Source organism: Physella acuta, unplaced genomic scaffold (genome assembly GCF_028476545.2).
Source record: "Physella acuta isolate Inbredline_101_S28 unplaced genomic scaffold, ASM2847654v3 ptg000890l, whole genome shotgun sequence".
NCBI lineage: Eukaryota > Metazoa > Mollusca > Gastropoda > Physidae > Physella > Physella acuta.
The window spans coordinates 744,187-769,986 of NW_026732407.1; the positions used below are offsets into that span (position 1 = coordinate 744,187).

The 25,800-nt window shown below is 33.1% G+C and overlaps 3 protein-coding genes across 6 annotated transcripts; 2 read left to right on the plus strand and 1 right to left on the minus strand.

The window, feature by feature from the left end:
* The first annotated feature begins 917 nt into the window (after positions 1 to 917).
* LOC131952809 (WD repeat-containing protein 91) lies at positions 918 to 12,450 on the plus strand. The gene is made up of 17 exons (XM_059315663.1): positions 918 to 1,065; positions 3,851 to 4,115; positions 4,440 to 4,561; positions 4,698 to 4,781; positions 4,887 to 5,011; positions 5,232 to 5,424; positions 6,131 to 6,337; positions 6,547 to 6,706; positions 7,143 to 7,171; positions 7,327 to 7,421; positions 7,825 to 7,921; positions 8,182 to 8,279; positions 8,541 to 8,685; positions 8,967 to 9,078; positions 9,315 to 9,424; positions 9,905 to 10,075; positions 10,347 to 12,450. Exons 1-17 carry the CDS (start codon positions 943 to 945, stop codon positions 10,500 to 10,502), a joined length of 2,292 nt encoding a protein of 763 aa, XP_059171646.1. The 5' UTR covers positions 918 to 942; the 3' UTR covers positions 10,503 to 12,450.
* A 1,206-nt stretch (positions 12,451 to 13,656) lies between these two features.
* On the minus strand, positions 13,657 to 20,598 carry LOC131952801 (ubiquitin domain-containing protein 2). Of its 2 annotated transcripts, XR_009388572.1 has the most exons (4): positions 20,386 to 20,598; positions 16,785 to 17,021; positions 14,678 to 16,429; positions 13,657 to 14,262 (listed from the first exon to the last, which is right to left on the minus strand). XR_009388572.1 is itself a non-coding variant. In XM_059315654.1 (3 exons), the coding sequence occupies exons 1-3, from the start codon at positions 20,465 to 20,467 to the stop codon at positions 16,029 to 16,031; spliced, it is 720 nt and encodes a 239-aa protein (XP_059171637.1). In that variant the 5' UTR covers positions 20,468 to 20,598; the 3' UTR covers positions 13,657 to 16,028. The 2 variants fall into 2 exon arrangements, 1 of the variants encoding a protein (XP_059171637.1); XM_059315654.1 differs by having other exon boundaries at positions 13,657 to 16,429.
* Positions 20,599 to 21,319: 721 nt separating this feature from the next.
* Positions 21,320 to 25,769, plus strand: LOC131952825 (apoptosis regulator BAX). 3 transcript variants are annotated; one of them, XM_059315701.1, is made up of 5 exons: positions 21,320 to 21,383; positions 22,396 to 22,664; positions 22,905 to 23,019; positions 23,274 to 23,495; positions 24,118 to 25,769. In XM_059315701.1, the coding sequence occupies exons 2-5, from the start codon at positions 22,444 to 22,446 to the stop codon at positions 24,214 to 24,216; spliced, it is 657 nt and encodes a 218-aa protein (XP_059171684.1). In that variant the 5' UTR covers positions 21,320 to 21,383; positions 22,396 to 22,443; the 3' UTR covers positions 24,217 to 25,769. The 3 variants fall into 3 exon arrangements, with proteins under 3 accessions (XP_059171684.1, XP_059171683.1, XP_059171685.1); XM_059315700.1 differs by having other exon boundaries at positions 21,376 to 21,453; XM_059315702.1 differs by lacking the exon at positions 21,320 to 21,383 and adding an exon at positions 21,544 to 21,615.
* Positions 25,770 to 25,800: the final 31 nt, after the last annotated feature.

Here is a 25,800-nt window from a genome sequence, read left to right on the forward strand (position 1 = left end):
ATATATATATATATATATATACATGTAAAATACAAATATCTTTGTATAAGACTTTTAGAACACCGCGCACACAAAATACAAGTTGCACAAAAGCCTATTCCCCTTACAAGGAATGTTGATGACAGTGCTACCCTCCCCCCTACAAGTGTGACGTCATTTATGGACGACCCCTATCATTATTTGTGGGCGACCCTTATAGTAAATTGGTAACTTAGGGGTCATCCATAAATGACGTCACGCTTTTTTTTACTATTTGTACCTCCCCCCCTCAGTTATCTAAAACGCGAAATAACGTTTAAAATTCGTTTTCTAACATTGCTTTTTTATAATGCAAAAGTGTGACGTTGCAACATCTGAACCCCCCCCCCCTCCCCCCTCATCACACATCGTCACACAATTACGGACCCTCCTCCCCCCTACGAGTGTGACGTCATTTATGGATGACCCCTTATTTAACGTAAGATTGCAGGATTTTAATGATGCAGACAGTTTTTTTTAATACCATTGTCCCAAAAAGCACGTGAAAAGACCAGGTTTGTATTGATACAGTATAACCATATTGGCCATCAACAAATCATACCAATCGAGAGTCTGATACATTTACATGTACCGCGCTTAACCTTGTATTTAAAACGCCGCGTCATACAGGGACTAAATATTGCTCAAAATGTTTTTTAAAAACTATTTTTCTTTTTATGCTACACTATTGTCACCACCAGCTATTTCTATCCTCATTCTTCTGTCTTGCATTTGTAATTTTTGTCGATTTTATTTTCTGTAGAATATAATGAAATATATTCATTATTGTACAAATGCTGTTTAAATTGCGAAATTTATATCAGGAACTGCTTTAGTGGGTGGGGCAATATTATCACCCTTTACAAAGAAGATTTCCACCTTAGGATATTGTTTTTGTTTTATTTATATTTTTTACTTGCTACAATGGCAGCAAGCTGCGAGAAATTGGATCAACTTGTCAAAGATTATTTACTTTTTCGTGGATTTTCCTCCACTTTAAAAGCTCTTGACCAGGAACTTAAAATTGATAAAGACAAAGGATTAAGGGTAACTTTTACTATATAAAATATATTTGAGTCGTCCCTTTGAGTTTGAATCCCAGTCAGAACATCCCCATGGCCAATGAATATTGATATGAATAAATATTAAATAATGAATGAGGGACAGTTCAAGTCAAATATTATTTATATTAATTAATAAAAACGCTAGCATGATATAAATCTAGTAGTACTATAGAGCACGGTATCCTAATATTATAATATATAATAATATATAAAAACCCATATGTGCACCCCTCTCTCTCTACTCTGTCCGCAACATTTTTGAGGCTATGTGATCAGTATGTTCAGGCGTAGCGACTCTTCCTGGGGACAAACTTTCAAGTTTTCGATTTGCACCCCCCCCCACTCAAGTTTTCGATTTGCACCCCCCCCCCCTCCCTCAAACTTTCGATTTGCACCCCCCCCCCTTAAGTTTTTCTCTATATTTTTTGCCTATATATATTTAAAGAAGGAAAATAAAAATAAAGGCATATCATTGAATATTGGAATGTAGAAACACATTTTTAATTAATATTAATTATTAATTATTATATGTAGTCCACATATAACTGGTACAGACAGCTATTAGTAATAGAGTGTGCCAGATAAAAATAACACATGTTGGTATCATGATATTTCTATATCTTCAAACCCTTGACATCACAGGACGTATACATGACAAATCGTATCAATGCCACTTATACAGGCAGGTGAGCGTTGACTGTGTATATACGTGCCTTGGATGAAAATACTTTTTATTTCTGTATCGTGGCCCAATTATCAACTTGTGGCTGTCAGAATGGTACATTCTTAATATTTTAATCCCTTTATACTAAGTCGAGAAAAAAAAGAAAGTGGTCGGATGAATATGTACAGTATGGATTCACGTCTATAACGGAACTTGATGGATGTCAGTGTTCTTGCAATGCCAAGTTGAGCGTTTCAAGTCTAGCACTGGCAAAACTAAAAGAATACTTCATTAAGCAGCATGGAGATGGAAAATACAAGAACACTATGCTAGCTGAATTCAAGCTGAAGCAGCGCATTTCTGAACTGGTGTCTTAAAGAAGTCTCACTAATTTGCAGGAAATTTAATTAGCTTATTCATTATTTTATTTTTTTATGGAAATCCTATTTGGTTGTTTGGTTATTTGAATTTGAACACGATGTTGATGCATGGTTCATTTTGTACACCAGTAATATATACATACGAGCCGACCCGCAGCGTTTCATATGCCGCTATTTAGTTGTTTTATTTTCTACTTTTCCGTAATTCATTATTTGTGAATTCGACAGTACCAACGTTGCCACTGAAAATATTTGCTTTAAAACACTATCTATCAGTTAAGGACGATAACAGCCCTCCTTTCCCCAACCCCTACGCCACACACACAACCCCCCCTCCCCCCCGTGAAAGTAAACTCCTGTTAGTTACCTCCCCTAAGTTTAAGATCATTTCAAACTAAATTATCTGCCTCTAATAGCCGTCGCTAAACCCGGCTCTACGATTGTAAACATTTAGCGTGAACCACAGCTCACCAGACCATGTAGGGGTGGGGGTGGTAGTAGGGAGCGCGCTTACAGCTTGGTGTTTTCTATCGTCTTCAAGAAGAGAATTATATATATATATATATATATATATATATATATATATATATATATATATATATATATATATATATATATATATATATATATATTTATATATTTATATAACTATGTTTTGAATTTTTAGCGCAATTTCCATTCTGGAGAATTGCGTTTATTAACTCGTGGAGGGATGGATGGATGGATGTGTGTCCGCAGCTTTAAGTTGTATCTCCTCCTCAACGAAGCAATATCGAGGACTAGTTCCAAAAGCAAATATGTTAAGCAAGTTCAGAGGATGATTGTGGGCCAAAAAAATTCCCGGAATTCCTTCCTGGATTTCCCGGAAAAGCCAAAAAACCTCGAAAAAATGCAGTTTATGGCCCATATCTCGGCAACCAGACCACTTAGCGACTTGAAACATTTACCAATCGATTCCTGCCATAATTTAGAACTATATTGCCAAAGAAAGTTTTCAAAAATATCCTTTCGTTCGGTCACAAAAAAAATTTTAAAATTACATTATACATAATACATTACAGTACTATATAGCAAAATCGGCAGTGGAAGGCGAAGGAGGACGAGTGTAAATCATGTGACCTGGCTGGCTTAGCAGCGAACTCCGCGAGCCGCAAGCGAAGGAGGAGGAGCTAGTTTAAAAACAAACTTGATCACCATCTATTTTTAGACTATTATTTGAACATAAGGAAATTGCGCTTAAATTGTCACTAGACTTTTTATTAACTTGTTTTTTAAATCAAATTTTATTTTTCCTGTTAAGAGGCATATTAAGCTGGTGGGGTTTAATTAACCAAAAAGGTTAATTAAAATGATCTAAAAGTTAGCAAAGATGAAGATTTAGATTTTCAGAATCTAAAATTTCAACTTATACTATTATGTTTTGAATATATGATTTAGAAACATATTATTAATTCTTTAACTGAATTTAACTCCCAAATTTTTTGTACATAGATTTAAATACTAGATATACATGATAGTTTGAAGGGTCAGTAAATAATTATTAAATTAAAAAATTAATGTTTAGATTTTCTTTTTGATTTATAGCTAGATTAAATATAGAATTTAAAAAAATTTGGTATGAAGAATTTCAGTATTATATAATCCACTAACATTATAATCTGGAAGTTTATGTTTCTATCTTTTAAATCAATAAAAATATAATACATTTTTAAAACTATTCAAAGGTTGATAGAATGATGGAACAAATATGGACTTTAATTTCTGGATATGATCTTCAAGGACTACGTGATTACTGGAAGTACTTAAACTACCGTCTCTTCTCAAGGCTGGAACAGCGCTACAGCTCCAGTGTCAGGAAGCTGGAAAGCAGCCTTCTAAAATTATATATAGTTAATGCTCACCAAAGTGGACGACAAGATAAAGTCCTGGCATTCTATGAACAACTGGGAGCAGAACTACAATCACACCCTGATTTCAAAGATTGGTTTGGTAATCAATAATACATCATTTGGGCTCAAATTTCAAATGCATCTTTTTTCTGTTTCTTGATAATTTTTTCGAATAAATCTCCATTATAATATTAAAATGAACTCTCAATATTACATTTTTTATAATGAGATTATTTTATGTTATTTGTTTATATAGTTATAACTTTTACACATCCTTTTCCTATTTTATCGTCAAGCTGTAACTATGTTGCTCAAATTATTTTGAAATTTCTACTTCTGTAGATCATGAATTATAATTATTAAGAATCTAAAAAGCAACAATAAGAACATTCTTAAATTAACGTTGTTGTCTATTTACTTTTAGCTTTTCCTTTTGTGGCAAATCCATCCGAGAACCCGATGTTTTTACTCTACTTCAGCAAACAGTGGCAAGATACTTTACAGCTGTCTTTGCACAATTTTTTGTCAGTGGTTTTGCAAGCAATGCATATCCTTTTCTATTACTTCCTAATTAGGAGTCAAGTTCATTAAGAAAGTTAACATATAACTAATACCTTTTTAGTATATTAAAAAAAATCACAAAAGTTTTGTAATAACTGTTTGATAACCTTAACTTTATTAACCAGTTCCAACATTGCTAAATGTTGAGTTTGATGCTAGAAGAATGAAAACATTACAAGAAGAAAATATAACTCTCAAACAGCAGGTGCCTTACATGTTTTTAAAAGTAAACTCTATGATGGCAAATTACAAATAAAATTTATACAAAATGTTAAGCACAATTTAAACCAGTGGAAATTTTATTTTTCAGCTGTTGAATCCTGGGATAGAACAAGGACCAGAATCCAAATCTAGCATTAAAAGAAACCTACATACAGAGTTGCCTCCACCATCTTCTCCACCTGATATGGTGTATGATTTCTCTGGGTTGGCCAGGTAATTTTTACATTTAAGATTTCTAGTAAAAAAAATTATTTTCTCAGTCACTTAACTTCTCTTTCATTATCTTTTCCCAAAGAAAATAGGCTTCAATCATGCTTTTTTTTTAAAATTTTCTTTTGTTTAAAAAACCAGTTCTTCAAGCAATTTTATTTTTAGTAAAATGTATCATCAGCAATTATTAATGTAAAAAAAAAAACCACTTGTTTTTCTGTAGTGACAGTGAAACTCAGAGTGAAGAAAAGCAGAAGTCCACCAGACGGTTTCCCCTGAACCTCACATCTCCTTTAGTTGGCAGAAAGAAAACTCTGCCAGCCAAGCCAAAGGTGACAGCAACCACATCCAGTACCACAACTACTGCAGCAAGCTCTGCTTCCACTGTCACATCAACCACTGGATCCCAGGGAAAGGTAAAGATAGTTATCTGTCATACACAGAATGCTAGGGCATGGTAAAGATAATTATCTGTCATACACAGAATGTCAGGGCATGGTAAAGATAATTATCTGTCATACTTGAAATGCCAGGTAAAGATAATTATCAGTCATATGCAGAATGTGAGGGAAAGGTAAAGATAATTATCTGTCATACACAGAATGCTAGGGCATGGTAAAGATAATTATCTGTCATACTCAAAATGCCAGGTAAAGATAATTATCTGTCATATGCAGAATGTGAGGGAAAGGTAAAGATAATTATCTGTCATACACAGAATGTGAGGGAAAGGTAAAGATAATTATCTGTCATACACAGAATGTCAGGGCATGGTAAAGATAATTATCAGTCATACACAGAATGTCAGGGCATGGTAAAGATAATTATCTGTCATACACATAATGCCAGGGAAAGATAATTATCAGTCATACGCAAAATGCCAGGGCATGGAAAAGATATTTACCCCAGAAGAGCAACAGGCTCATAGTGATAGAGTAAGATAAATTCTTTGTCAAAATGGGTCTCGGATATACCATGTCAAAAATATTTTTTATAGCCCAATTGACTACTGAGTCTTTAGGGAAGGTAAAAAATAATGTTAAAAAAGAAAACAAAAACAAAAATCCCCTGTTAACTCTAGCTCTGTTAATGACTGGATGTTGTTCACATTTTTTACTCCAGACGTCCAGGCTAGCAGAGATGACTGTGTTCCCCCCAACAGAAGGGAGGAAAGCCTCGGCCCCAGCACTGACCACACAGTCAGCAGACGCCAACAGACAAGTAATGACTGGCAAGCAAAGCACAACTACTGGAGCTGTCCACATAACCAGACATGCAACATTTTCCTCTAGTGATGGACTAGGCACATCGGGAGCTCACGTACCAAATGTACCAAGATTCTTGATACCATCCAAATACATTGATATTTTCCTTCTTGCTATAAATATAGCAACCAATCTGATACACGAATTATATCTCTGATATAATTACATTTTCTTTGCTTAATTTATACTATTCCTAATACTGAGTTTGTTAATTAATTTGTTAGAAAAATAATGCTTTCAGTCAAAGCAACTCATATTCTCTTGTTCATGCAGAGGTCCATGTCTGTCCCTGACAAAGTGACAGCCTTACGAAGTAAACCTGTAACAAGTAAACATAGATCAGAGACCCCTGGTACATCAGCAAACTTGGCCAGTGCAGCTCCATCTTCTGCTGGCTCAGATGTGGAGTCTGATGGCCAAATGATAGCAGCAGGTAAACATTGGCAGCAGAGTGGAGGGTTTTGGCTTGTTTAGGCTAGGGTATTTCCCTTGTTAGAGTTACTGTCCTTGATAGAGTTAATGTCCTTGATAGAGTTACTGTCCTTGATAGAGTTACTGTCCTTGATATAGTTACTGTCCTCGATAGAGTTACTGTCCATGATAGAGTCACTGGCCATATTAGAATTACTTTCCTTGGTAGAGTTATTGCCATGGATAGAAATGGTGTCCTTTAAACAAGAGAAAGTGACTTCTAAAAAGAAGAATAAGGGAAACAAAGCCACTTCATATTATTTTTACAGAAGTTCTCCATGCAATATTAATTATTATTGCTATCTCCAGATTAAATATTTTAACTCCACTAATTATTTGCTCATGGTATTAGTAACTATTTAATCTGTTAACATTTTTGCTCTTTATTTTGTTTTCAGATGCTGACAGCCCATTTTTGTTATTAGAGGTTAGTGTAAAATATGCTATTACCTTTAGAATTCATAGAAATTCATTTTCAATGTTTAAATGAAAACTTTCATAATTAAAATATGTGTGAGTCAGTGAATTGTAAAGCATGCCATCTATTTCTGAAACATTTGAAACTATTCAATGATTGAACAGGATGAATATACAGAACACAGCTCCGCTGCCACCTTTTGTCGCTTCAGCTTGACAGGGCAGTACGTGGCTAGTCTTGATGTTGATGGCATTGTGAAGTAAGTTTTTAATGTGGTCTATACTAGATATTTGGACTGCAAAAATAGTAGGCTCTTATCTGATTGCCTTCTTTATTCACAGCACGCTACCATGTTTATCACTTCCATGACATACATTTGTTTCTGTGTATGTGTAATGTATGAATATGGGCCCTTTAGCCTAGTCATGTATTTGTTTCTGTGTTAGCAGGGTGTGATATGGGCCCCCTAGATCAGTCGTGTATTTGTTTGAGGATGTGGAGCCCCCATGCCTTAGTCATATATTAATTTGTTGCGTGTGAAGTGTAGTTTGGGGCCCCTAGCTCAGTCATAGATCATATATTTGTCTCTACGTGTGCAGGTTGTGGATGTGGACCCCCCCCCACCCAGTCAATAGGTCATATATTTGTTTCTACGTGTGCAGGGTGTGGATGTGGAGCCCCCAACCAGCAACTACTGCAACCGTTATGTCCAAGTCAGCTTTCCTCTCCTTAGCCTGGGCCAGCAAATCTGATCGCTGGGTAAGTTATTCTATCTTGCAGCACGTTCATGTCTTAAAGCAGATAAAGTTTAAATAAGTCTATCAATATTGAAATGTTAATGATAATTATTGAAAAGAATTAAATATTCTATTTATTTAAAATATTATTTTATTTGAACAACATGTTGCAAGATTGTCTGTGTTTCCCTGTAAACTGTTATACTACTTTATACTGAAGCTTATTACAGACCTTAGTTTTTTATGATCAGACTTTGTAAAGATGAAAATAACTTTTTCCAGTTATTATTGGGCAACAAAACTGGCACAATTCGTCTGTTTGATGTGAAGGAGAGTAAGACTTACAGGGAGGTACACGTCCATCCAGATAACCCAGCCAAGTAGGTCTTCACTTACTCTAAAGGGGGGTAACCTATCCATACAAACCCATGACTTTATTATTGCAATACACAGAATTTAATTTTTGTTTAAATTAGAAGTTCTAGCCCTGTCTACACTTATTTAAAGTTTTCACAGCCTTATTTATACAATCATTATATTTTTATAGTCCTGGAGTTTTATGTTTATTTCCCAGAAATTTTAAATTTATATTAGGCAAAAAACATCTTGATGGTCTGTGAATTCTCTACATTTTTTTTCAGCTGTATGAATGTTCTAGATTTATCAACAAGTCCATCAAGTGTCCAGTTTGTCTCTGCTACATCTGACCATTGCCCTTTTACCTCTGACCTTAGCACAGTCACTGGTAGACTGTTACAGTGGGATTTAAGAACTTTAAAAGTTGAGGTAAATCACAATCTTTTCATTTTTTCTCAATTATTTTAATCAACATGATTCCTGCATATTAACTTTTATCTAGCCTCTTAGGGCACACAGGTTCAATTATAATTTTAACCTTTTTTTTTGTCTGATAAAAAACGAAATTAAAATGTATGATTTCCAAAAGTTAGAAAGAACCATGGCAAAGAAAACTGCAGATTCAGGTGTATATTTAATACCCTCATTATAAAGTTGTGTTTCAATATTTTCTGTGTGTCCCCATATGTAATATTTTCTTTCTATCACAGAGAATGCTGCAAGTAGAGTCCACAGTATGTAACGTCATCACAAGCTCAGCCTACAGCCAGAGTGGTCACTTATTGCTGACTGGAGGGGCAGATGGTTCAATTAGGATTTATGGTAAGGGGCAGATGGTGCCATTGGGATTTATGGTAAGGGGCAGATGGTGCCATTGGGATTTATGGTATGGGAAGATGGTTCCATTAGGATTTATGGTAAGGGCAGATGGTTCCTGTAGGATTTATGGTAAGGGCAGATGGTTCCATTGGGATTTATGGTAAAGGCAGATGGTCCCATTGGGATTTATTGTTAATTTTTAAAAATTCTGTTCTGATAGAGGTATGTTTTTGTTTTAGATGCCAGCAATACAAAACCAGTTCTAAAGTGGCAGGGTCATGATGCCCCAGTACACACGGTCCAGTTCCATGGAGAGAAATCTGTTTACACCATGTCAGCTGATGGGGAGGTAATACACTTGTTACTCTAGGGACAGCAGCCTACATGGTGCTCACACTCACACAACCTACATAGTGCTCACACTCACACAGCCTACATGGTGCTCACAGTCTACATAGTGCTCACACAACTTACATAGTGCTCACACTCACACAGCCTACATGGTACTTACACTCACACAGCGTACATGGTGCTCACACAGCCTACATAGTGATTACACTCACACAACCTACATAGTGCTCACATACATACTGGGGTCATCCATTTATGATATTTACAGTTGGGGGAGGGTCTCAAAAACTGACCTCCTTGTGTGTGTGTGGGGGGGGGGGTTTGTTTTCTGTGTGTAGTGGTGGTGGAGTGTGTTTTTGTGTAGTGGTGGCTGTTTCTGTCAACATCATCAATGGATGACACCTAGCAACCCAACAACAGCACGGCAGACTTTATCAATATTTTGACACAACTGATATTTTCACAATTTTTTCTTCAGTTGCGTGAGTGGAGCCTGCCCAAACCAGGTCAGCTGATCAGTTCTCTCCACTGTGGACCTAGGGACCTTGGAAAGGTCAACTCTGGTGGTTGCCGTGGGCGGCTGTTTTCCCTTGATTTAGACCAGCATTATCTCTTAACGTACACAGGAAAGAAAGGCTCCATATTTAAAGTTAGTACAGCAGTAATGTGACTGTGATAAAACTTTGTTCTTACAGCGCAGTAATTAGACTCATTAATTAGATTTAGTTTCGTAGACCTCCATTATTGTAGTATTTTTGTCAAATGTTTCATTAATCCATATTTAATGGAATATACCTACTCTTTTTTTAATGCTGGTCATGTGTACTAAATAATGTTTTTCATCCAAAAATTTTAGATTTATATTTTTTTTGGATTTAGATTTGTTCAACTAAGTCCTCCATTTTGTTTTCTATTTTCAGATAACGGATGGTGCTAGTCCCACCTCAGTCATGGAGCTCAAGTCTCATCAGTCACCAGTGGTCACAGTTGATTGGTCGCCATCACTGGACACTAGAGTTTGTCTGACTGGTTCTTCTGATGCCAAAATAAAAATATCAACCCTACTTTCAAAGTAAATCAGCTAGTGTTCAACCAAATTGTTTTAGTTTTAAAACTAATGATTATTTATTGCTAATGAACTTATATTTTGTTTATGCTCTAGTCATTCCAAACACATTTAATCATGACCACATTTAAACTAGAACAATTGAAGACATTTTAAAACTAATATTTGAAATGTTCACTTTTGTGAAATTGAGTATGTCTGTATTAGTGTTGCTAAACCCAAGTTTATTTAATATGTATCTGACTCTTACCCATTGTAATGTTCAAAATTGTTTATTTATTGTTTTTGTAAAAATATGAAACACGAGCCGACCCGCTGCGTATCATACACCGCTATTTAGTTGTTTTTTTTTTTCTACTTTTCAGTAATTTATAATTTGTGAATTCGACGGAACCAATGCTGCCACTGAAAATATTTGCTTAAAAACACTAACCCCCCCCCCCCATGTGAAAGCAGCCGCCTCTTGGTTACCTCTAAGTTTAAAATCGTTTCAAACTAAATTATCTGCCCCTAATAGCCGTTACCAAACCCGTCTCTATGATTGTAAAATGTAAACAGCGTAAGCACAGCTCACCAGACAATGTGGGGGTGGTAGTGATAGTGATAGAGAGAAAGAGAGGGGACTGCAAGGAGGCGCTTGCAGCTTGTTTTCTAACTGATCCCAGAAGAGAATTATATATATAGATTGTTAGATTTCTCATTAACATTCTTAAATTGTTTAAATGTAATATCTTTTTTAAGTAAAATTCTTATTTTTTAATGATTTTTATTTACAACTGAAATAAAATATAAAAGTAGTATTTATTGTGTATGGTAATTTACTTAGGTATATACTGTAAATATTTGACTTTAAAAAATCCTTTAAAGTTAAAGCTTCTTGTCTAGACTATAGAAATATGATTTAAAGGAAACAATTTATTACTACACACTGCTGTTCTAAATAAATTATTTCAAGACTCTTCTATGAAGTAGTACATTTCAGTTAGCCTTCAGGTTATATAAATGGCATTTTTAAAATCCTTCCACCCTTCTTATTAACACATTCATCTTATTAATTCTACACATTTGTTTTAACTTTTACACCTTGACCCCCTTGAACTTACTGTCCAGGATATTTTAAGATAGTTATATCAGTACACATTTGCTTAGTATATGGCTGCTTAACATCTGTCAAGTGAAAAGACCATTTGTCCTTTAGACCACCATTAGCTTTCATGCATTATAAAGCTGGACTTTATTTAAGGAAAAACAATGTCAACTATAATGATGAAATATTTGATTAAATCAGTGGTAATGTCCTGGAGTCCATTTGAAATCAGATGCTGACTAAAGTTGAATGTCTTACAAGTTTTTGTCTAAGCAGTTCTTTTTAAATCCTGAACAAAATAACAACTTTAGCCATCTCAAGTTTGAGTGTACATGTTTTTAACGTGATAGTGTTTAATTCTCCATAGAAACTTACCAACAGCCAAAGGGTTATAAAAATGTGTGGAATGTTTTTTTAATTATTTTTATTTTAAAAAAATGTTTCTTGCATCAAAACCCCCAACATTTGTGGGGGTCTGTAAGAGGTCGGAGTGGGCGGGTTGTTGAAGCTCATAGTTTCTGAACCAATAAGTCCAGAGTTTGAACCCCCGGGCAAATGAGGCTCGATAGCTAGGGACAGCCACCAATCTAGGAGAGAAAACTACAAAACAAACAACTGCTGCCTTGTTTGTTTTTGGTTGGACAAAGGCTATGGAAGTAAATCCAAAAAGAAATACAGGCTGAAATCGGGGTCAACGGCCTAAATAGTGCATAACCAGTTGACACGTATACTTGTGTTGGAGTGAATGTCTTTCAACACTAGAATTGAGAACGAAGAATAAGTGGGGTCTGTTCATAATTGTCATGCTGTTGTTAATATTTTTTGAAAATCACAATTACTTTTATGGGACAACTGTGATTAAACATTTTTAAAAGTGTCTCTCTGTTTTAACCTACATCTGTATTCAAATCTTGTGATATTTTTAACATTTTATAACTATACAGTTTTGTTGATTTAGTTCTAGTAACTTCTAGATCACTATTAGGGCCAGGGGTGGTCGGGTCGCTGCTAAACCAAAAAATCGAGGCGAGAAAACTCAAAATTCAAACAACTGCTGCCTTATAGTTTGTTCTAGGATGGGCAAAGACTATGAAAGCAAACCCAGAAAGAAAAGCAGGCTGAAATTGGATCAATGGCCTATATGGCACACAATTTGTTGACACGTAATGCTTATCTGTGTTGGAGGAAATGCCATCCAACATTACATTTAAGAATGAAAATTTAACAGTTGCGCATATTCCTGATCTAAATTTTGACTTAAGAGTGGCAGGAGCAAGTTAGTTTGGTTCAGTTTTATTTGTCTGTCTGGAACTAATCAAAAACACTTTATAAACAACTAAGTCAAAGGACAACATGCAGACAATCTGTTTAAAAATCTGAAAAATCACTTTTTTTTCTATCCTCATCGTAACTCTTCTTGGCATGTTCTGTATTATGTGGTAGTTCAGCTTTACTATTTACTACATGACCCTTTATTTGTTATGTATTATTATGTCATCACATCTATAATTACAGTAATTGTAGCATTGGAATGTAAAAACACTATAAAAAGTTGCCCACAAGTCACACACAACAAAAGTACAAATACAACAAACAAGTTGCCCACAAGTCACACCACTAAAGAACAAATACAACAAACAAGTTGCCCACCAGTCACACACCACTAAAGAACAAATACAATGAACAAGTTGCCCACAAGTCACACACCACTAAAGAACAAATACAATGAACAAGTTGCCTACTTGACATACTAAAGTTAGCAGCTATGTGGATGTTTTAAAGAAAACACCAACTAAAATGTGGGTGATGGAGAGGGAAGTATTTTATACAGGAAGTAAATACTACTCATGGATACCAGATGACATACTAAGCAATCAAACAGGATACTTAATTCAAATGGGATAGACAGCTTCGTCATAAATAAACAAATTTGTTGGCTAACAGTGTCTACATTGTACAGTTTTAGCCAGCTTACCCTTCTTTTAAAAATAACTTTGGTTTCCACATGTTTAAAAATAGGGAGTCTCCCATATAATTATTAATTGTTGATTAGCAGTTCAAATAAAGAAAACATCCAGATTTAATATTTAATTTCTGTGCTGATGTTGCAATTATTATATAACATTAACAGATGATACTTTGTAGCACTAAACAGCTTATGCCTTTTATGTAAATAACAAACACACACAAAAAAATAGATATTAAAATAAATTTTAAATTCGGACACTTAACATTACCATCAACAGACACAAAAATTACTAAAAAGAAAACAAGTCATCAATGTTTTTATTTTTTTGTTACAACTTTAAAAAGATGCAGTTTTTAAAAATATACTGGTAAGAACCACTAGCTAGCTGAGTAATGTTTTTACATTTTGTAATGAAATGCTTCTAAAAAAAATTCTTTTTTTTTACAAGTAAGTTTGGTTTGATTTTAAAAACTCAAAAATGTTTGAACTTGTGAGGTTAATAAAATAGGAATGTTTGATTGCGTGACACATTGACTGAATGAAACATTTTATGATGCAAAGCAAAAATCACAATTATAATGATGTATGTCTTTTAACATAGATTGTTTTACAAGTACACAATTTCTTTTATCACATCCTGATCCGTAATTCTGCGCCAATTGTTTGAAAAAAAAATGTTATAATGTACAGACTTGTATATCACTCCTGGGGAAGCTGTGAAGTAAACAATTGCAGCACAGTAAGTACTAAGGAAGTACAAGAAAAGTGTGGCAGACATTCCAGAATTTTTATTAGATACATTAGATGGTTAAGTTTTCTTTTAGCCACCATTGAAATGACGTCTTACTTATAATTCAGCCCTAAAGTTGAAAGGGTTGATAAGAACACATTGTAGAGGTGAAGCGTTTCTTCACATTCCAATAAAACAATCAGCAACAACAGCTCTCATCAGATTGGCTGTGTTGTTTATAATAGCTTTAGCGTGACCAATTTACATTCATATATTTAAAGTAGATTTTTATGTAATGTACTAAACAATTCTGAAATCTATGACAATAGTCAGGCAATCCATCAATTTCACAAATAAAGTAACAGGATTTCTTGGTTTTACAGAAACAATACTACACACCCACTTTAAAATTTTACACGAAGAGCCAACTGCATTCATAATATTTAAGCTGCAGTGTGCAATATGCAATTTGATAACAGTCAGATTTATCTAGAAGAAATGCATAATTAAAGACAAAAGCTTTCAATGATTCAAGTGAAATGTGCATCACATCAAAACAAAGTCATTACATATAAAAATAAAAATTAGCAAAGACATCTTGTGACATCACATTTTTTTTCATTAAACACAACAATTTATTTGACATTTCATAACAATTTTCCACCTTACAAGTTTAGAAAGAGATCCTTTTTTTTTTTATTTCTCACACTAACTATGAAAGCTGTTTACAATCTAGCATTACCATATAAGATAATATTCTTCCTGGTTTCACAAAAAAATGACATTTCTTACATAGCTTTATCCTCTAAACCCACAATTGATGAACACTGTTTTTTTTAAAAATTAATATGTAACTCGTAGTAAAATATGTATGAACGGGTTTGGACATTTGATTTTAAAGTGAAGCATTGATCTTATATATTCAACAAAGAGGCGAGTAAACCAGTGTATCTGATGAGTTCAATTAAGTCATGTATAAAACAATTTCTTACATGATTGTAAATTTTTAAAACCCTATTTACAAAATCATATCGAGCATGATATGTGATATTTTATAAAAAGAAAATTGCTCATGTATAAAGAAATAAAACCAAGCACAGTTAAACAGCTTAACAAAATATAGATTCTTTTAGGCCAAGCAACAAATAAAATCATAATAAATTAAACAAGTAAAAGGTAGCATATGCTTCATTCAGAGAAAACATAACCTTAGGTAAGGACAAAATCAGTTGAAATAGAAAATATGGTACAGCATTGAATAGCAAAATAAAATGTAAATATCTGCAAGAAAATGTTTTATGGTTATAAATTTATATATGTGCCTTGTAAACCTCTTGTTACAAACCAGAAAAAATTGCACTTTTTAATCCATGTGATTTGGCTAAGCAAAGAAATGACTTTCTAAAATCAATTTTTGCTCAAAATAGCCAACCACAAACTATTTTGAATACTGGTGACAAAATTTAGATTTATAAATAACTCTCTAAACATTCATCTTCATCAACACTATCTCAAAAAAAAAACTTTTATGATTTTTAAAATGTTTTTGTCTTTAAAGAAACAAACTCCTGAGAAAAAATAAATCCAGATAGAAACACCACACTGTTGGTAGTCAAGTTGATTACATCCAAATACAGGTCAAGAAACGTGCAAGCAAAGCATGAAAACCATATAATATCACTAGAGTAAGATGAAAGAACACTTGAAACACCCCACGCAGGGGGAGTTGGATATTATCCGCACACAACATTTATTCAGCCTCACCAGCTTCCTGTTTGGCAGCTGCAACTATCACCTGAACCACGTGATTTTTTGGAATTCTGGTATCTTCTATACGCAGCTTATCATTGAGCAAACGTCCAGCATAAAACCACCTCTGTCTATGTGGTTCTACCCCCACCTCCAGCTCTGCTATTCGTTTTTTTATCTTTAGAACTGTGTCTGTTGACGACACAGCCAGTTTGATGTCGTGACTCAGGTTGGACAGGCGGAAGCGAATAGGCTGCTCTACCCCGGGGGATGGGTTGGCGTCTGTGTCAGGCGGGGTCTCACTCTCACTAGTGTCTTCTATTAGATTGGCTGGGGCACTTAGAACATAATGTGGTAGTTGGTATCTGTTGCCTAGCTCATCATAACAATCCATTAGCGTGCCTGGAATTCAATAGTTACAAGTTACAGGTGGTTTGTGCATTAGAAAAAAGATTTTAAAAATAGCTATTTCAAATTTTAACAACTAGACTGGCTTAAATTTTAGCATAATGTTTAATGAAGAATTTTGATAAACATGTTTTTTTATACAATACATAAAAGTTCAGTTTAAACCAGAGTTCATATACTTGCTAACTTTAATCACAATTAAAATAACATATACTATAAACTTTCTATTAAATTTGAAAAATGAATTAAATTTTAGAATCATGGAAGAATAAAGGTACTCTAAGATTCCGTATAATTAAGAAAGTGTTAACAACAATACAAGATGAAATATGAACTAGTATATTCTGACCATGTGGAAGAGATATGCTAGCCCCATCAACAATGGCCTGAGCCAATGAATGATCACCAGTTTCTAAGGCATAGGAGGCAGCTTTCAGAGCATCCCAAATTTCTTTTCTACCATCAAAGGCTGGAGCTGTGTCCCAAAATTCATCTCTTTTACTCCGCAACTGGCTCTCAGTTAAAGGTACATCGCTTTTCCATTTGGGTTTCTCAGGTTTTAATGGTTGATTTCTCCCAACAGAAACTGCAACAAAAGTTGTGAATAGTGATACAGATAATAAAATAAAAAAATAACAGTGCTAACTATTTTCATGCTGTGTGGCTGTTAGCTAGATGGGAAAGATTCAATGCTCAAAATTCATACATTCACAGCTGACTGGGAGTATGCATCCAGTTAGTTGTCATTCTCATTTGGGATTATCAACGATGTCGAAAGTATGAGATTATACTGAGGTGTCTATTCAATATTGTATTGTAAACTGTGAAGGGGTTGGTTTATCATTTTGATTTAATATGTTACAATGGGTATGAGAATAGGGTGGAAAGCAATGTTGTGCAGGGCCCATTGCTTTTCAAAGAAATTAGCTTAGCTTTTCAGAAGCAAAAATAAAAATGCTAAATTATAGACCTGTGTTGCTTTGGCATGTATAATGTATGAATAACATGATATACTTGTAAACCATTCTTATTATGGCTTTAGCCAAATACATAATACTTTGAAAATGAAGCTACTTGACAAAGATAAGCATCTCTACTGTATTCACAATAGGTCTCGTACTATATTTCCATTATTTCAATCCATTGCTGTCAACATAATACAACACTGTCAACACAGCCCTCACTTCTTCACTCATGTCTATAGATCTGCTAAGGCTTTGTCACTCAATGTGAAGATTTTTTTTTAAAGGAGCGGAACTGATGTGATAAGCCCCCTTCTGCTACAAGTGTAACTAAGCAGTCAATGTATTGTTTTTGTTTAGATTACACTCCCTGTAAAATGTAAATCTATCAACATTTCAGACTGTGATTAGGTACCCACAAAAAACAGATAACCCGTTCTTATAAAATGCATTTAAAAGATATTGATATTGCATCTTATTAAAAATAATGATTTTTTCCAACAGCAGGCTTGCATAAATTTAATAATCTTTTTTGGCACATCAATTAAGAATTTAGTTTTTTTTTGTTAGTTAGTTAGATTTTAGGCATACATCTATAAATATCTGGTCTATTATCATGAAACTAATAGTAGTTAATAGGTCTAACATATCATTATTAAGTCAAAATATTAGATTAGAGGCTTCTTAGCAAGCACTCAAGAAGTAAATAAAAGGGCTTAGATTTAGATTAATTTAATTTAAAAGCCTAATTAAAAGGGTCTTTGGAAAATGCAAGACGATAACAGTAAGGCGGTAAAATGCTACAAGAAAATGTTAGACATACCTGCTGAATTACGGGTAACAGCAAGTAATTTACGCTATTTCTGATTTTTTAAAAATTACATATGAATTTATAAAGTACTAATAATAGTGTGCACTATTATACACATATTGTTTGCCATTCACTTGGTGCGCAATTCTTTTTTTCTATGAGATTCTATTCTATTTTAAAAAGTTTAAGTAATTAAAAAAGGATTAAAAATCATGTCTATATCCAGTTGCAATCCCCTGTAGTGATATATAAGAATATTTGAGAAAGTTTAGGAGAGATCACTCCCTATTTATTTATTTTCTTGATCTAGATTTCCTTTATAATTAATAAAATATCCAAGAAATATGCCCAATCAAAACTATAAACATCGTTGCTCCTATGATTGCCAGCTCATGTTTTCTTGTCAGCTGGAGAAATATCCTGATATGGTCATTATGAGTGATTTTTGTTTATATAAATCACCAATATGTGGGGGATAAAATGTGAGACATGGTCATATATGTCATGTAACAAGCCAATATGCATCCTTCTCGCATTTTACCTCCTTGCCACTTCATATTTCACCAAGACCCTAATAGTAATACTAATTAATATAAAAATTATAAGAGGGTCAACAGGGTCAAATTGAATAATATAGGCCTAATAATAATATTATTAATATATTGGTAGGCCCTAATTAGTAATATTAATAGGCCTAGATTCTATAATTAATAAAGAAGGCCTACCTACCTAACTATTACTAAGGCTATTTAATACTGATTTACTAATGCTATTTCATTGCATTTTTAATACAAATAATTTGGGATGACTTTAAATACTGATGTATGATAATAGACTATTATTCCATGAAATAGGGTTATAGGTGTATTGGGTTGTTAATAGTGTTGTAATCTCGACCAATTTTATGATTAGAAATTAGGGTTAGGCGTATGGTAGGACTAGGGTTGGGATTAGGGACAGAATTAGCATTGATATTAGCCAGCCATGTGTGTATTTAGTTAACTACCAGTAGGGCCTAACCTAACATCAACATCACTTTTTTTTAAAGATTCTGTTATTGGATACTGGTATAAAAATTGGCCGATGCTAGCCGGAATAAGATATGCATGCAATACGCAAGCGCAATGGAGAGAAACTACGACTTGCCTTCGCGGAGATGTTTTCTATGGTACTGCGCATGCGTGTGTTTACAACCGCAGAACCCTAACCCTATCCCTAATCTTATCCCTAACCCTAACCCTCATTCTAGCCCTTACCCTAGCCATAGCTCACTGCGCATGTGCAGAGCTATCTTTTGTCGACTAAGTGGAGACGTTGAGGAGAAAAATCTTCTTCCGAGTAGTCACTTCAATAAAAATTCCCCCATAAATTGGCTTATTTCACTCATTAGGTTAGGCCCAGATAATAGATCTAGATCTAGATCTAGTAAAAGCTAGTTGACATGCAAAAAATGTTTGCCTGACTATATCTAGATTCTAGACTAGCAACTAAGTAGAGTACCCAAAAAATAAATTAAAAATGAAGACTTTAGGGCCTAAATTTTAAATTTATCAGTGAAGTAAGAAGTTGAAAGCTGAAGCTGTAAGAAGCTGAGAGTACTGAGATTCTGAGAACATTTTTTACGGTAATCTATCGTTTTGGGTACGTAAAATCGCCCGCGGCTTTTTATGTACGAAAACGTTACCTCATTGTCAAGGCTTTAATAGAAGTATATTGTCATACTTTTGTGTCAAATATTATAGATAAATGAATAATAAACCTAAATCAATGGCTAAATATATCGATATAGGCCAGAAATTAACTTTAAACAGCAGTGTCTGAGAGCAAGATTTGCTATATAAACAGCAGCCATTTGTAAAATAGAGTGACTTCCCCCTGAATCTGGCGCTAAAAGCTTATAAAAATAAAACTTAGACAAGATGGCTGCCATAGTAAATGAGCATGATTGCATCTGTTGGAAACATCGTTAGTCTTCATTTATTACGGAAAAGTTTTAATTCAATTGTTTAAAAACAAGTACATAAATGAATCAAGGAAACATTTTTGAATTTTTAAAAACATAAATCCTCCTCAAAATGTGAAATAATTATTAAAATTTAAGGAGTCACCTGTTTTTCACATTACAAATCGCGGGCGATTTTACGTACCCAAAACGATAGATTACCTTTTTTACTTACCATGCTGCACCATCCCAGTGACATCTGAAGATTCCCCAGAAGGTGGGCCATTGTCTCTCTGGGATCCAATGCACCCACCCATATTAAAGTGACATAAAATATTGTAAGGTACTCTCGGTATACCTCATAGTAGACATATCCTAGTCTTGACAGAAGTATACTAAAACCTTATCACACACAGGATATAAAAACATTGCAATCACAACAAGGAAAATAACTATGCCAGATTTTACACAAATTAACGAGGCAGGCTAAAATTTTAAAATTATCAGATTAATAAATTGATTCCCTTAATATTAATAAGTTAAACAGCTTGGAAAAAAAATATATATCTTTATAAAAGGATCGAAATAAAAATTGATCCATATCAATTTTCTGTAGCTAAAATTATCTTGTGTGGACAAATGTAAAAACAAAACAAAAATAAAAAAACAAGAATGTGTATATCGAAAAGCAAGCTTTTCACATAGTTAAAAGTTAAAAGTATATATTTTCTATATAAATTATATAAATTTCATTTCGTTCGGGGTAGAAGAGATGCCTGGAAGAAACTCTGTAGATCTAGATCGTCTGTATTGCGTGTGAATAGCGATTCTTTATGTTTTAATTGTCAACCATTAGATATAGCTTTTATTGTTCTATCTCTTGATTATGATATAATTTTAACTACATTCAAAATATCACGTGTTTTAAAATGGTTTGTGCGCTACTTAATGTTGGCACTCAGATAATTAACAATAAAAACTTTATTAATATGTCAATACTATCGTTGAACTTTTCCTGTGCATGACTCACACTTCTAAAATATATTTTAAAACATAGTAGGCCCTTAGTATATGTCAGTATATGATGATGCCTATTTTTAGTATGCTGCAGTTTAAATGGGCCTACAGCTGTCCTTACACTGCTGATACAGCGTCACGATTATAAATACTAAACGGAAATTCCCAGCATCTTTATTGCTCATAACGACCGTGTTGCCAGATATGTTAGGAAATGTAAGTTTACCAGATCTAGATTCTAGATCTAGATCATGTACAATGTACAACTAAGCTTTGCTAAGCTAAGGTGACAGTACACTATTCATTCATCTATCCTACTGTTACTAGATCTACGTCGTTACATTTTTGTTAACTAGTCTAGATCTAGATTCTCTAGATCAATCGCCTATTCTAGATTCTAGATTTATAGGCCTACTAGATCTATATTTATATATTCAAGTGTCAAGTAGTATTACTAATTAATATTATTAATAATTATTTTTAAGTCAATTATTATAGTAATACATTTGTATTTACGACATTATGTAGTCTAGCTAGATTAATACACATACAATAATAGACAATTAATAGACATCTAACTACTAACTACATTTTAGAATAGTAGTTTAGAATATAGATCTAGATTCTAGTTACTAAACTGTATAAAATAATTAGTTAATAATTTAGATTCATATAAAATATAATTAAATATATAATAAATATAGTATACTTAATTTTCTTAAAACATCAATTTTTTTCTAAAATCTTGACTGAACTCTGTAAACAGTTTTTTAATCAATTTCTATTACAATTCATTAAAACAGCTTTCTAAAATGCAAAAGTACGGCTAAAATTTGTTTTCTAACATTACTATTTTTATAATTTTAAAATGCAAAAGTTTGGTGTCACACTATTTGAACCCCTCCCCTCTCATCACACACAATCACAAAATTATTGATCCCCCATCCACCCCTCAAATGTAAGGTCATTTATGGACGACCCCCTAACCCACAAGTCATGATTTAGGATCATAGACTGTAGTCTGTACAGTTGCCTTGAAAACATATAAGTTTGATGGGTAGATACTTCAGGAAAGTAAAAAGCTCTAAAAGGGTACTTTAATTTTCAAATAATAGTAGTCTTTTTCTTACTTGAAAAAAAAAATGTGCAGCCTATGATTTGTACTGGATCTATCTTACTGTGATGTTGTAACAACAATACTTATTAGGGTGTTGTTTTCTTTATGTAGGTTCAAGCATTGATCAGAGGTTTCAGCACTTACAATGTCTAGCCAACAATGAGTACTAGAACACCCAGCTTAACACACCGGCGTTTGTTGAAAAACCAACTAAACCGATTACATATTCCAGCATATGACAATTCTGAAGAAGTAAGATATATACCAGAACAGAACAGAGACAACAATTTGACTGTAAATGAATGTTGTGAACTATTTCAAGAATTTGTGTTAGAAAATTTCAGGAAAGAAAATTTGCAATATGATGAACTACTATTGCTGTAAGTAGGTTCCTGTATTATTTATATGTGTGTGTGTGTAAGCATGTGCATCCATGCAAGCGCTTGTGCATGTGTTAACTATTTGTGATGGTGTAGGAAACGCTTTTCGGCATTTGTTACAGCTTAAAATATGTTTTTAACAGTCACTTTGTGCTTTACATGTTTGTTTTTTTTATTAAGAATTTTTGTTTTTAAATTCAAATAAAATATGCTGATATAAAATTTATCATCACTTTTAAGCTTCCCTGAAAAGAAAATTACATCTTGTACTAAAGCAAGGGTTGATCTCAGCAAGATGACTAGAGAATTGGAGTCATCAAAAGAGAGAAAGAACTTAAAAGACTATGCAAGTCAGGTAATGCTAAAATTTGTATTAAAAATATACTAACACACAATTGGTATTTTTATAGATCTCACTAAATAATATCAGCATACATAAATTGATTTACATTTATTGATGTTTTTTTTTAGAAAGAAATGTTATTACATTCAACTTAGTACATTAATATTAAATGTTTGACATTTTGAAAATTAAAGTTTTGAGAATTTTCAAATCTATATGAACAACTTGTCACTATTTGCTATATTTTTAAAACTTTGATTCTACAGATAGATATGAGTGTTGACCAAGAATCATATTTTGACATTCTTCATGGCGTGTTAAGCTATCAGATCAATATCAAACAAGTCTTACTGCTGTTTTACTTCTGTTCTGATGTGGCCACTGTGGCACTCACAAAGAGCACCAATCTTTGTAAACAGTTTATTAATTGGTCACTTACTTTCATGATAAAACACATTTGTCCATGGGTTCAATATCAAGGTGGATGGGTAAGATCTAAAAGTTTCATAAAAACTAGTTATTGCATCAATTTGATGGCTGAAAAATATTGATTTAAATTTACTGTTATATATAACTAGCTTATGCCCGTGCTTCGTTATGATAAAAATAACATAACCTCAGCCCGCACACATGGCGGTCCCCGCATTGGTGTGGATATTACTTCAGCGCGCTGTGCACTGGTAGCGGTAGCACTTTGGTATTGATGTGTATATTCACAAAAATTAAGCTACAGTAAAAAAAATTAGCCAATGGCCTCACTGACATCTGCCCAGATTTCCCTCCTAAATTTGAATTATTGTAAAAATTTGAAAATACACTTTAACTGGGTGGTTAAAGAAACTATATTGCCCCAAAAAAAAGGGACAAATAACTATTTCAACATCATACATAAAAAAATTAAGTAGGCTATAATGGCTAGCCATTTTCATTTTAAAGGCAAAATTATTTAAAATAACATTTATTTATATTTAATTATCTGTTGGTCTTCACTTCATTCATGCAGGTGCTTATACAGAAAAAATAAAGTAGATTAGGATTAGAAACTATACATACATGATATTTACAGTTTATTTAGTGAACTAAAGGATTATTTATCTACTTGCTTTGCAGGATAACGTTTTTAAGAATCCGAGCATTTCATTGTACAGATTTCTTTTGCTGATGGCAGCTGGTGCTCTATTTTTGACTGTCTTTAGGTATTTAAAATAATTATATTTTACAATATAATAGAGATTAATCAAAAACTATGCAGACTATATACGTTTGATTTTTAAAAATTTCATTCATTGAGGTGATGCTCAGTTGTTTGAATATTTTTTAATGAATGTAAGTAAAAGAGAAATAATATTTTAAATGATCTGATCACATTAATATTTTGTTTTAATGACATTAGCGTTCCTTTAAAACATTATTGACAAAAGTTAATATTTATGTACAATTATTTTATCAATGGTTGTACTAAAATAAAGTTAATTTATTTTATTAAGATAATCAAATGACAATCAAAAGCATTTTCCCTCAAAACACTTTTTGACACTTGATGAATTAGGGATTAATGGTTTTTTTTTTACTTTTAATAACTTTTTAATTTAGATTTTTTAGTTTTGCATTATTAACCTATGTTGATCACATCCACGATTTATTTTAATAGCAGAAGCATTTTTTAAACATCATTTATAAAAAGTTTTAAGTAAATAATTCAGGCCTACAATTAATTTTTTTATATTTTTTTAGTTTTGCATAATTAATCTCTGTTGACAGTAATAAAAAAAATAATGTAATATAAAAACTTTTCTTTTAATCAAGACAAAAAATTATATATCCTTTTAAAATTATGTATTCTACCATATCTGTAATTACATTTTCTGCTTCAAATAAATTCTTTTAACCTACTTTAATCAAACTAAGTATGTTAGACATCATTTTGTCAAAACGAATCTATTGTGACTATAGTCAACTAGCTTGTTGTGAATTTATAAACTAACCATTCTTTTTTTTTTATATTTTGCAACCAATATTTGAGCTACTTCTGGTGGCAGCTGTTTTGTTGGTTAAAGATATATTTCTCTTCTATAGTTGCTAAATGATCTCATAAATTTTTCTGTAGATTTTGGATGATCTCATCAATTATTTCTGTGGGCTTAGTTGTTGAATGATCTCAATAGTATTTGTGATAACAGATTTTTTTTTAAATTTGCCTTGTGGCTGTTAGAAAAAAATGTATATATTGCTTGTATTTATATTGGGCATTTATTGCGAGAATGCAGTTTTTGTACTACTTACAGTTTTTTTATACCTCATAAACATTTATATAACACCACTACCCACACAAATCATAAAATCTGATATTATGGCAAATTGGATAGGCTATACGGTTGTGTCTAGCACGTAAATAACTCATTTTCTAATAAAACATTTTTGTTATCTAAAAGATATTTTAAAATTATGACTTTTATATTAATACATTATATGGCACTGCATGGCCTAGCGGTAGAGAGCTAGACTTCTAACCTGAATACCTCAAGTTCAAATCAGTAGAACATCACTCAGTCCACCAAGATCTGATGGGAAAGTAAAGGCGGCTGGGTATAGTGCTGACCACACTATCCCTTCATAAGCCAAAACACATGAACTCTACTTTGTTTGCCCCATGTGTCTTGGACACGAATGAAAAATAACATTCATACAGAATTGTATTAACGTGTTGCTGTGCTTAACTATGTAATATGCATAATGATTTGTTTTATTTTAAGGTTCATTAAACAAGAAAATAACTTTTTTCATTTTGATTTA

Excerpts from the sequence above, each read along its gene's own strand:
- LOC131952809 (XM_059315663.1), top strand. The coding sequence starts at position 943 with ATGGCAGCAAGCTGCGAGAAATTGGATCAACTTGTCAAAGATTATTTA. Across the intron at positions 4,116-4,439 it reads TGATTTCAAAGATTGGTTTG|CTTTTCCTTTTGTGGCAAAT; the intron begins GTAATCAATAAT and ends ATTTACTTTTAG. Across the intron at positions 5,425-6,130 it reads CCACTGGATCCCAGGGAAAG|ACGTCCAGGCTAGCAGAGAT; the intron begins GTAAAGATAGTT and ends TTTTTACTCCAG.
- LOC131952801 (XM_059315654.1), bottom strand. The coding sequence starts at position 20,467 with ATGGGTGGGTGCATTGGATCCCAGAGAGACAATGGCCCACCTTCTGGG. Across the intron at positions 17,022-20,385 it reads CACTGGGATGGTGCAGCATG|TTTCTGTTGGGAGAAATCAA; the intron begins GTAAGTAAAAAA and ends CTTTTGTTGCAG. Across the intron at positions 16,430-16,784 it reads TAGCATATCTCTTCCACATG|GCACGCTAATGGATTGTTAT; the intron begins GTCAGAATATAC and ends ATTGAATTCCAG.
- LOC131952825 (XM_059315701.1), top strand. The coding sequence starts at position 22,444 with ATGAGTACTAGAACACCCAGCTTAACACACCGGCGTTTGTTGAAAAAC. Across the intron at positions 22,665-22,904 it reads TATGATGAACTACTATTGCT|CTTCCCTGAAAAGAAAATTA; the intron begins GTAAGTAGGTTC and ends ATCACTTTTAAG. Across the intron at positions 23,496-24,117 it reads TTCAATATCAAGGTGGATGG|GATAACGTTTTTAAGAATCC; the intron begins GTAAGATCTAAA and ends CTTGCTTTGCAG.